We start from the raw sequence: 13,035 nt of genomic DNA, 5'->3' as shown, positions 1-13,035 counted from the left end.
ATATTTCTGATATTAGAAAAAACACGTATGTTAAAAAAAAGTATTCATAGAAATGAATAAAATCTTATTACCTGAACGTTTCCAAAAGCGCTCGGGTTGTATATTTTTATCCATTTCTATAAATAATATAATATTGCTTTGTTGTTTCGTGTAACCAAAAGAATATTTTAAATTTTCTTGAATATTTTTCATCACATCAGCTTTTATTACTAGAATTCTGGTGTATAACGCTTTTTAAATTTTACGATGATAAAAAGCATGTATGATAAAAGTGTTATAAGTCGTATTAAAATATAAGAAAAGCTCTCGGATTTCATCGCTTCATAGTTTATCTTTATCCATAAGAGGGTGCTACATTCGTGTTACATGATAAAGAAAATGGCGTCGTTATCTTCAGTTTTGCCACCTCCAACTCAAACTGTTTATGACCGTATTGATCCAGAAAGAGGAAGAAGAAATGTATCTACTTCTTCACAAATTGTTTCAACATCAAAAACTGCTCCAATCTATGGCCGTAGAAAAGGCTGGGTGCCAAGGAGTGATGAGGATTTTGGCGATGGTGGAGCTTTTCCTGAAATTCCAGTGGCTCAGTATCCTTTGGGTATGGGACGCAAAAAAGATAAGACAACATCAAATGCATTACCTGTCCAGCTTGATTCCCAAGGTAAAATAAAGTATGATGCTATAGTTCGACATGGGCATAGTAAAGATAAGTTAATTTACCACAAGTACCAAGATCTTTTACCTTCAGAAATAACAAATGAATATGATCCAGAGCTTCAAAAGCCATCAGAAAAAGAAGTTGAAGAGACAACTGAAAGTACAAGGCAAGCTCTTGAAAAATTGACAAGTTCTAAAATTTCCGCTGCTATGCCAGTTCGTGCAGCAGAGAAAACTGCACCAGCACAGTATATCAGGTATACTCCTTCACAGCAAGGTGTTGCTTTTAATTCTGGAGCTAAACAAAGAATTATACGAATGGTAGAAGTCCAAAAGGATCCTATGGAACCACCACGGTTTAAAATTAATAAGAAGATTCCACGTGGACCACCCTCACCTCCAGCCCCAGTTATGCACTCTCCCACAAGAAAAGTTACAGTGAAAGAGCAGCAGGAATGGCGTATACCTCCATGCATTTCTAACTGGAAGAATGCCAAAGGTTACACTATACCTTTAGATAAACGTTTAGCAGCAGATGGAAGAGGTTTGCAGCAGGTTCATATCAATGAAAATTTTGCAAAATTGGCTGAAGCTCTTTACATTGCTGACAGGAAAGCAAGAGAAGCTGTAGAAATGCGAGCTCAGTTAGAAAAGAAACTTGCACAAAAAGAAAAGGAGAAAAAAGAAGAGCATCTCAGACAGCTAGCCCAAAAAGCTCGGGAAGAACGGGCAGGTATACGCACTCAAGCTGTTGCTGAAAAAGATGATGAAGCTGTTGAGCGTGATCAGTTACGATATGAACGCCATAGGGAAAGACAGAGAGAAAAAAATCTTGCAAGAGCAGCTCCTGACAAGCGTTCGAAACTTGAACGACAACGAGAGAGAGATATAAGTGAACAGATTGCTCTTGGAATGCCTAATGCCAGGCAAACTAATGGTGAGTTGCAGTTTGACCAACGATTGTTCAATCAGTCAAAAGGCATGGATAGTGGGTTTGGGGAAGAGGAAGATTATACAGTTTATGACAAACCATGGCGTTCTGGTCAAAATGTTGGTCAAAGTATTTATCGTCCACGTAATCAAGATAAAGATCTTTATGGTGATGATTTGGATAAATTGATGAAAACATCACGCTTTGTTCCAGATAAAGAGTTTTCTGGGACTGATCGCAGTGTGCGTAGAGAAGGGCCTGTAGCTTTGGAAAAACAAGAAGAAGAAGATCCTTTTGGATTAGATAAATTCTTAACAGAGGCTAAACGTGCAAGCAAGCGACCAACTGATGAAACTCGAGACCACGATAGAGACCGTGGAAAAAGGAGAAGAGAGTGAGGAGTTAATGTTTTAACTTCAGAAAAGATAGAACTTAAACAATGGAAATAACTGAACTGAACATAGAATATTTAGTAGTTATTCATGTTGCAACTCAGAAATTACCAAGGGAAATTCTTAGTTGTAAGTTGTGTAAATCAGTTAGGTTGAGAATGTGCATTTGGCATAGTATTGTATTACTGTAAGTTCATTTTGCTTTTCATTTTCAGACTAAAATACAATGTTTGTGTAAGTTTTGGAAATGAAAAATTAAATTGTTAAGTAAATATTAAATGTTTTAGATGCATGTAAGAAGAATCATCTAAAACCTTTTTTTTTTGTTGTTGTTAATGGAGAACATGTAAAAATATTTTTGTTGTTAGTTGTTTGTTTCTATGTTTGTCTGTACTCGTACGTGAAGACCATTAAAAAGATTTTGGTTCTATTTGCAAATCATTTTTTATTCAAATGTGCACACGTCTGTTTCCCCAAATCAATATTATAATAACAAGGTGTAATGGAAAATCCAAAGAATTCTATGAAAGGTGTGAATATTTTGTATTCCAATACATTTAAATGTGATTTTTTTCAAAATTTGTTTTGGTTTTTATACATAGCATGTAATTTTCTGTTTTTGTGAGGCAGTGCTGTAGAATATTAAGTTTTTTTTAGTTGTAATCATTTTAACTAAAATAGTGTTTTGAATTAATAAAATGTTCAACACTTCAAAAGTCAGTTTATTCTAAAGGAAAAAATACTTTCAGAGGGCCTACTTTTTGAAAGCACTCAAACATTTGAGATTTTTTTTGTACATTGCAATTCTTGGCTATCAACAGGATAAGTTTTTATGTGTATGGTGGTTACAGCCTAACAAGATATGAAAAATAATGCATTTTGCTTTAAATAAAACATATATATATATTAAGAAAGATTACAAATAAAATCTTAAATAAGAATTTCTGATGCTAAAGTTGAAGTGATCACTAGCCATGTTGAAGTTACAGCTGTATATTTCTTAAACATAAATCAATTTCACATTGTAAAAACAAGATGTATAGTCTTTAACTGTGAAAACCACTATACATAATTGTTACTGGGTATTAAGTATATACTTTATTTGGAGTTTGTACATATAAATGGAAAGAATTAAAAGTACAACCACATCAAAAACATACCTTTATGTGAATATAATCAATCATCTAATTTGAAATATTGAGTATTTTAGGACATAACTCTATAACAGGTCAGAACTTAAAGCTACTTATTAGTTTTGTGCACCCACATCAAATAATATAGATGTAAAGAAGTGCATTGTTCTAATTGGTGTTTCTTGACGTGTGAAAATCACAAAGAATTATAAATATTTGTATATAGTAAACCATACTTTATCCATTTATTTTGAGATGAATGCTTTGTAAACTTTGACTTAAGTCATATTATTATTGTTTTATGTGTACTAATATCAATATTGTACTTGGTGTATCTTTATATGAATGTTTTTGCTGTTAATTAATACTTGAAAATTGGAAAGAGGGTTTTTTAACTGAACTAAATAAAGCTTCAGAAAAACAAAATCCTTGTTGTTTCATATGTTAAAGCATTCATAAACCTTAGAGTCATTTCAAATTACAAAATACCTTGTTAGATTTGATATTTGAATGTCTCTAGAAAACAAAGAAAAAATTTGTGTGCGTTAAACTAGAGAATATGTAAGATAATAAAACTATCGTAATAATGTCTTTACACCACTGAAATGTTTTTCTCAGCCATTTTATAATGATAATACTTCTATATTAAGAATAAGTAAACTAACATAATTCTGTGAAACTACTCATTTCTAAACAGATATTCTATACAAATCCATGAGACAGTATTTACATGAGAGAATAAAAACTTAGTTTAGAAACGTGTATACAATGCGTAAACTAAACTTTTAAAAATTTAATTAGTCTTCTACTAGAACTCTAATGTAATTGTGCTATGTATTCTTAATAATGAGTGTTTTTATTTCCCCAGCAGGGGGCTAAATGCCATTTGGAGCAGTCATCTGTTTTAACCACTTTACAGTAATGTTTTGTCTGTCAGTCAGTAGACTAAAATAATGATTACATAAAGAATGCTTAATGTTATATGTTGTACTGTCATAAGGTCAGTAAAATGTGCATGCCATGAATATTGAGAAGAATTATGTACTCCATAGGTTACAAAACAGTATTACATACAAACTTCAAGTTAAATTTCTTTAATTTTTTTTAAAAGTGTTAGCTTTTACAGGTGGGAAACAAAAGAGAAAGATAGGTAAAGAAATGAAAAACATAAGGATGTCATAGTTATAGGTGATACTTTAGTATGGCATGTGGATAGGATTGCCTGTGGGATGAACAGAGAGAAATATATTACATTATGCCATTCACGGGCAGGAGTGAAGGATATAACTGACAGAGCAAGTGATATAGTAAAGGGTACTAGCAGTAATGCAATTTTTGTAGTACCTGTAGGGACTAATCATTCAAGGTAGGTTAGGTCAGAAGGGCTAATTGGTAGAAGCTTCAAAGAAAAAAATACTGACCAGATTTAATTGTGGGAACGAAATTATAAGTAGGGTTTAGTATAATATGTAAGGATGAGCAGGCTGACTGGTTGGACTTATCAGTTCAAAGGGAAGATAAAGTTTTTTGGAATGGATGGTTCACATTCAAATAAGGTAGTACCTGGCTTGTTTGCAAGGGCTACAAACTCATCTGTTAGGGCAGCTTTAAACTGTTACTAGATAGTGGTGAGGACCAGAGTAATGAGAAAATATATAAAATGTAGGAAAAAGTATAATGCAGGAACAAAATAGAGTAGTAGTTCAAACGGTAGGTTAAACATTTATTATTTTAGTACTAGACATATAAAAAATAAAAGAGATAACTCATAATGCTGATTAAAATGGAGAATATTTATGTAATACAACAATTAACTGAAACAAGGTTAAAAGTAGACAACTTTGATGGCAGAAATATCTTTGAACTACAGTGTTATAAGTTATTTAATAGGAATAAAGGACAAAACAGAGGGGGATAAAATGCGAGTTACATCCTGTTCATATTAAGGATATCAAAACTAATAACAGTGAAATTGAATTTATGTTGGTTTCTGTTGGTGGAGAAGGCTTTTAATAAGAATTTTTACACACCATCAGATCAAAATTATTAAATTAATGAGAAACTACAGTGAGATAAAGAATTCAGCTGTTAATGAGTCCATAATTATGACGGGGAAGATTCTACTTTCAGGCACATACAAATTGAAAAATGTTAAGTCATGAAAGAGATAGGTTTTTAGAAAGTGTTCAGTATGTTTTTTTTTCACCAGTTGGTGAGGAAACCTACTAAAAATAATGTTTATTAGATTATTTTTCAGTTCTGTTATAGAAATTATTTATGTGGTGAAGACTGGGAAATATTTGGGTAGAGTTGATTATTGCTTCAACAGGTTTGATGCTTTACTGCATATGAAAATAAGGAGTAATGAAATTTTGGTTTCAAATTAAAACAAAAATCTTTAATAATAGATGAGACAAGAATTATTTTTTGTAACTTAGGCAAATGAATCAACTGGAGAGACTGATCAAATGTGGAAAATTTAAAAGCTATATAAAAAAAGTTCTGAAAATGTAAAAAATAATAGTAAAGATATATATTTTTGAATAAATTAAGAGAAGCAAATGTTAGTATGGGAGTAGGATCTTTGAGGAATGATACAGGAAAGCTCATATCTGATGTTTTTGAGATGGCTGGGTTATTAAATTTTACTCTCTTTAACATTTACTAATGAAAGTTTAAGCAGTAATCCACCTTCTGAATAGTTTGATAGATAGAAACAAAATTATCACATTTTAGACTTGATTTGAAAAAATTGGGAACTTTAAAGAATGGTAAAGCTCCTGTCACCAAGGGTTATAAAGGAAGCTAAGGATTGGATATATGAGTATTTTGTTAATTTTTTTAATGTTGGGCAGGTGAAAGAAGGTTGGAAGTTGGATAATGTTAGTCCTTGTTTCAACGGAGGTGATAAAAGTTGCCTCAGTAATTACAAACTTAGTTTTGCATCAACTGTGTAAAAAGCTTTTGAAAGTCTTATAAAAGATGGCTTGCAAACTCATTTAACAAAGTTTGAAATTTGTTGGAACATAATTTCACTTGTGGGGGGGATCTTTGAGATCTTCATATTTGATTGTGAGAACCATAGGACTATGGGACACAATTATAAATTTTGGCTGGGTCAGAGCAGTCTTTATCTAAGACAGCTTTATTCTTCTAATAGGGTGGTTGGCCCTTGGAACAGGTTGCCTTCAGATACAATTAATGTGAGGGAGTTTAAGGGAAAGCTTAATAAGTATTTAAATGATAAGCACTGGTTTTAGTGAGTTGAAATCCCACAGACTCTTTCAGTGAGCTTTCCTTTGGAATTGTCCACTATGTTTTTGAAACTTTTCATTTGGTCAGTTATAATGCCCCAAATTAATAGTAAATTCCTTAGTCTCACATGCACACTTGTATTTAAAAGTGAATGAGTTCAGTCTTGTAGGATGTACAATTCACTTTTGTTTGGAATGTTACTTAATACCAATAATAAAACCTATGTCTGTTCCTTTTACCACATTATTTATGCATTACTAATATTATTTTCAAATTTTGAATTCATCTGTTACTAAATAACAAACTTTCCTTGTGTTATTGCACTATCTATTTTATCACATTCTCAGGCTGAAGGAAATGCTAAACTGTGGGTCTGAGGTTCTGTGGTTTGCATTTCACCACTTCCAAAAAAAAAAACTCTGCAATCTGAAGTTATGGGTTCATTATAAAAATGCTGATTAAATTCCACAATTTGGTGTGACTGAAGTTAACTTGACTATGAGTAGTGTTGATTGATTGCCTTTTCTGTAGTTTATTACCTCATAATTAGGGGCAGTTAATGTAGATAGCTTTTTGCAAAATACAACAAAACAAACAAATTATCACTTTCTAATATTACTAACTTAATACTTTGAGAAGAATAGTATGATCCAGCCATCCAGGCTTCTTAAATAATAAAATTACAAGCCATTTTTTTTTTCATAAGAAGAAAAATAACATTTTGGTACTGATGTCATTTCTACTGCAATTGTAGTCTTCTTGGCAAGTTTGCACCCATGCAATGTTATTGTGTTTTGCTTACTTTACTGATAAGTTGTTACAGTAACCTGTAAGTTATAGTTAAACAACTCCAGAATTTGGTTTGGATTATGTTAGTTATAGTGGAATTGGGTCTACAAAAAAAAATCTTCATTGCTGACACCACTATGTCACTGAAGCATGCTTTCCCATGGCTTGGAAGCCATTTGAGACACACCTAGCACTAGAAAGCTCTTTTTGGACTTAAGGTTGTGATGGTCTCACTAAAGATGTGAACACATCTGTTGTGTCCTTCACATGATCATGCCATAATCTATAATGGGACAAATCACTGAACCTTTGTTTTCTTAGGGTATCATAAACATTGATATTGTCTTCTACTGCTGAATTACTTATGCTTGGCTTCTCCAGATACAATGTGTTGACTCTGACACTTCAAGCCCCCCAGTGGCTCAGCGGTATGTCTGTGGACTTACACGCAAAAATCCGGGTTTCGATACCCGTGGTGGGCAGAGCACAGATAGCCCATTGTGTAGCTTTGTGCTTAATTCAAAAAAACAAAAAAAAAAAACATCTGACACTTCAATAGTGGGGATTTCCATGGCCTTTCTGGTGACAACAGGGCCTTCATTATCAATCATGGGTAATTCATCCCTTGATGATATCAGCACCAAACTGTTTTGTATCATCATTCATGGTCTCAATAATGGTAAAGTTTAACTCAGAACTTCCTGTTTCCTTGGTGACTTTATACTCTTCTGGATTATAGTTTGAGGCAAATAAAATGAATAGAATTGGAAAACTGGGAAAAGTCAAGTCAAAGTGAAAGATTGACTGTAATTTGAACTTGAACCTTAACTCTTGAAAGTCCAGGTTCAAATGCAAAGGTAGACTGAGTTTTTATTGGTCAAAGGCTAAGCTGAATGTTTAGAATGATGGTGTAATGATGTTCAATTACTATGAACCAGTTATGTGTCAAATAACATGTTTATAGATTTGAAGTTTACTCATGCCTGGTATTGCCCATAGAACATGTGTCTAAGGAACTTTATGACTTTTGATTCCCAAACTTCTCTGGGTTTGTAGTTAACTGGTTATTTTATTCTGTTGCTCTTTTTTTTTTGTCTCAATGGACAATGGTAACACACGAGCAAACCTCAGGTTGGTTTAATTTTTAGCTTACCATCTGGTTATCACCAAGAAGGAATACAGTTTCAATAGGAAGGAATAAGGGTCAAAATTGCTTTGGTCCTACATGGTCGAGCTGAGTTCAGTTAAGCTATAGTGATCTCACCTTTGCCTGTTAATTTTTGCCAATGCTTTTATTATCTTCTTTTATAGGCTTTCCACCATTTACAAATTATGCAATGGTTTTGTAGTACATGAAGAGCTTGCATTTTTTTCTTCAAAAGTGTATTTTGTAATTAAACAACATTAAGAAGATATTCAATGAAACTTTGCTTATTAGAATTATTTTCAATATTCATGTTACAACTATGTAAAACACTGGATGCACTATATGCATATATATATATATATATATATTTATTTGATATTATGTAAAAACCATTACTTGAAAATTTTGTACATTACTGACAATTTCCTTTACCAATTATATTGTAGCTTCATCAAGTTAAAATATCTTTGCATTATGCTTGTGAGAACGTTTTTAAACCTGTGTTAGACCATGAGGTAAAATTATGCTGTTTACAAGCCATAGTTAAAACTGTTTTTTGTTTTTTCTCTCTCCTAGTGTCAGTCACTTTTGACACTATTGTTAGATCCATGTGTAATATCAACATTGAATTTGAAACATTATGACAACTTTAATGAAAATCTGAGATGTACAATGATTTCCAACATTAATTTATAAATTATTCATAACAGTTAATTTCATATTCATCAATTCTTAACTTTGAGGTGAAGTTCTTTGTCTCCAAGTGATCTTATGTTGTTCTTTCTTTCTAATTATTTATTACCTTTCTGTTTCTCTCTCTCTGTCTCAGTGGTTACTTCATTTGTTTTAGTTTAGTTTAAACATCCATGAAGGATTCTGTGTAATATTTCCCAGAGGTAAATTTTGTTTACATACATATATTGTTTTATATATATATGCCATCGTTATGCTTCATCAAGTACTCTAGTAGTTTATTCAGCTCTTCTCCAGTTATCTGGCTACATAGACCAGTCATCTGTCTCTTAGCAGTCCCTTGAGTGTAAATTCCATCAGTAATTTGAAAGTAGCTGGTACACTAAATGCCATAATGTGAACTTCCATATAAACCATTCCTTATTCTAAAAGCAGGCCTAGTCTTGCATCCAGTGTTAAGCCAATGGGAGTCTTCCAATGCATCCAAACATTCATATGTCCATGGTAAAGAGAAAGTGTTAATGTGAAGTATCATTTTCATTCACCAAAAATCTATGCAGAGCCTTGATATATCTTCCTTTTTCCTGAGAATCATTACTGGAGATGACCAAGTGTTTTATGAAAGCTGTATGATTTTGTGTGTAGCATCCACTATATTTCAGCATCATTCACACTAATACTTCAAGGAACTCATTACAGCAGTTTTTTTTAATTGGAAATGCATTGCCTCTGTCTTTATAGTGTTATGTCACTATTGTTTGATCTTATCAGCTGCCTGGACCCACAAACATATTGCCATATTCATTCAACAATTCACTGAGTTGCTTTAACTGTATTCTTTTTACAATCACCAACTGTTGCCCTCAGGTGTGACAATGGTCTTGTATTTGATCTTAATCATGGTGTGATGGATCCAACTGTAGTATTACTACTAGCATTCAACTAGATAGCTGATATCCATAATTAAAGGGCAACACTGGGATTTAATCTGTTGTTAGGCAGATTACTGCTCCAGATAATATTGTGTACCTTTTGGACAGGAAAATTGATACTTAATGTTTTACTTTTATAACCTAGTTGCACAGAATCAATACGTTACACTTTGTCTGGATTAAATCAAAGAATATCACTTGTGTATATGGAGGTACTATTATTCCATTTGTTACATACACATGTGTAGCCCCCTCTATTTCTGAGCTCAACATGGGTAACACTGGATGACCTTTCAGTGGAAAAAAAAAGATTAGCCCAATGATTGAGAAACCCCATAGTATGTCTACTATATATTGGTATTTCAATTCCAAGGTTAGAAGTGACCACTTTTGTTTGGTAGATGACACCCCCTAGACTTAGTTAGAGATCTGGCTCTTCTCTAATGTCTAATTTATTGCCATTTGCCAGAAAGAAGTTGGTATTTACTGGCCATATTAGTGGTCTCACTCAGAATGTTTGAAATATTGTGAAGTCCAATAGGGTTTTTGGCACTCCTGTAATTAGGAACTCAGCTCCTCACCCTTGAACCTTTATTGACATAAACAAGCTCACCCAGTCCTAACAGAACTGGGCTAACCTCTAAATTATTCATTGTAAGCTGTTTATTGTGCTCCTTGAAACCTTTGGCTAAATTGTACTTAGGCTCTTTCAATTTTCCAAATTATTTATCACAACATCTACTACTTGTTATTTGTCATCCTAGACCTGTTAATCTGGTGGTCAGTGTCAATATCCCTACCTACTTTGCTATTTAGAGAGTGATGAAATAGTGAGTTGGCAGGTATCTGTTGAGCTATTGTCTGAAACTGATAGCTTTGCAAAGTACAGGCAGTTTCTTTGCCAGTGCCCCATAAAACTACAAGTGATGCAGACAATTCACTCTGCCTATACTGTACAATAGCCATATGGATGCATTGGCTGTGGCTGTAGTGTGTATTCCACGGACAGACCTTGTGGTGGCATATACCTCAAGGGTGAGTGAACCCTGCTACAGCACGTATTCTGTGTACCTGCAAATTTTTTAATGTACTTATCAATTAAGATTTTTCCCCCAATTTGAGAGGCTATTGCCAGGTATGTGTTTTTGCACTATTATTACCGATTATCATAGGTGACCAAGTCCTTGTTGCTGATCCTTGTCTATGCCTTAAACTCATTTCAATGGCTTGTTTGATTTTCCACAAGGTTGGATTGGTGATGTAACTTGTACATAATAGTTTCTAGTTGTTTTTCTCTTCTCATTCAGGGGTTCAGTATTATCGAGAGATGAACAATCTAAGCTCTGAATAAGGCATTAACCACCTCTTCTGAACTCATCTATTCCATGAGTTACTTGCCTCAGACATATTAAAAACCAATCCAGTTCCTACTATGCTGTCTCTTTTAATATTGGAAATTCACTCTGCTTGACCTCTCTTGTTTGGTTCCCTGTGTCAGGCCAAAGCCCCTTTCTCCAGTAATCCAAACGAATACCACTAATGTTTTTGGTGTCTTTTGAAAGCCTCTCAGAGGGACTTTGGCATCCAATTGAGCAGTTACTCCATAGTCTATAATACAGGACAATGATCAGTTTGTATGGGTTTATTGTACAGTCCTGTACAATCCCAGGTATTGCAATATGCTGTTAATGTGACAGAGAACATTTCTGCCCTGAAAGATACCCCACCAGCAATGATCCAATGCCCAGGAAAGAGATATTATCCTAGAATTAACATCATTCCAATATAACAGCCTCAATTTCCTTGTAAGTTCTTCCTCCAAGTCACGAGTACTTTTAAATCCAGAAACAATATTATTCATTTCAAATATTCATTGAAACACTTGAAATTAAGAGATCAATCAAGAGTTAGTAGAACATTATTGCTTAAGAAACTTTGTTTGTTTTTGAATTTCGTACAAAGCTACTCGAGGACTATCTGTGCTAGCCGTCCATAATTTAGCAGTGTAAGACTAGAGGGTAGGCAGCTAGTCATCACCACCCACCGCCAACTCTTGGGCTACTCTTTTACCAACGAATAGTGGGATTGACCGTCACATTATAACGCCCCCACGGCTGAAAGGGCGAGCATGTTTGACGCGACGGGGATGCGAATCCGCGACCCTCAGATTACGAGTCGCACGCCTTAACACGCTTGGCCATGCCGGGCCAAGAAACTTTGAAATTAGTCCTGATGACATGGCAGAGGTATTTTTTCCTTCCTATATATTTATGGTATTTTCATGTAAAAACTAATCTCCTAACAAATATCAGATTCGATCAATAAATAAGAGGTGTATTACAATAGATAACTCGACTGTGTCCTTATAAGTATAAAATAACAAGCCTGAAAGGATTTAATAAATTAATAAAATCTACCATAACAAATAAACGAAAACATGATGTGCATACCTACGTAGAAGAAATGACAGTTCTTTTAATCAGACCGTTTTTAGCTCCATAGCTTATTTTTCAATCATAAAACTAAACACATTCTTGAAGGAAGCCCCCAGTTGATGATCCAGCATTAGAAACTAGTTAAAGAAAACAAGACTAAACTTAAGTTAAACTTGCTTTTTTGTTCTTTCTACAATGCCATTTAATGATATTTGTTTTCTCACAGCTGTTTTCCGCCGTTACATTCAGTCAACGTCATAATGATTCCAGCAAAAGATATTACAGTGCCAATTATTTTAACAAATATGCTATATATTATAACAATATCCGCTCAGGCGGAAGATACATAGTCATCTCTTATAGAGAACAAATGTTTTTTGTTTTGTTTTTTTGAATTTCGCACAAAGCTACTCGAGGGCTATCTGTGCTAGCCGTCCCTAATTTAGCAACGTAAGACTAGAGGGAAGGCAACTAGTCATCATCACCCACCGCCAACTCTTGGACTACTCTTTTACCAACGAATAGTGGGACTGACCGTCACATTATAACGCCCCCACGGCTGAAAGGGCGAGCATGTTTGGCGCGATGGGGATGCGAACCCGTAACCCTTAGAGTACGAGTCGCACGCCTTAAAACGCTTGGCCATGCCGGGCCTAGAGAACAAAGAA

General features: G+C 34.0%; 1 protein-coding gene across 1 annotated transcript; it reads left to right on the top strand.

Annotated features, from left to right (window-relative positions):
- The first annotated feature begins 345 nt into the window (after positions 1-345).
- On the top strand, positions 346-3,542 carry Bx42 (Puff-specific protein Bx42). Its single transcript, XM_076451961.1, has one exon. It carries the CDS (start codon positions 367-369, stop codon positions 1,987-1,989), a length of 1,623 nt encoding a protein of 540 aa, XP_076308076.1. The 5' UTR covers positions 346-366; the 3' UTR covers positions 1,990-3,542.
- The last annotated feature ends 9,493 nt before the right edge of the window (positions 3,543-13,035 follow it).

Source organism: Tachypleus tridentatus, chromosome 1 (genome assembly GCF_004210375.1).
Source record: "Tachypleus tridentatus isolate NWPU-2018 chromosome 1, ASM421037v1, whole genome shotgun sequence".
In the NCBI taxonomy this organism is placed as follows: Eukaryota; Metazoa; Arthropoda; class Merostomata; order Xiphosura; family Limulidae; genus Tachypleus; species Tachypleus tridentatus.
The sequence above is the reverse complement of the archived record's forward strand: the minus strand, read 5'-3'. Positions and strand labels throughout refer to the sequence as shown.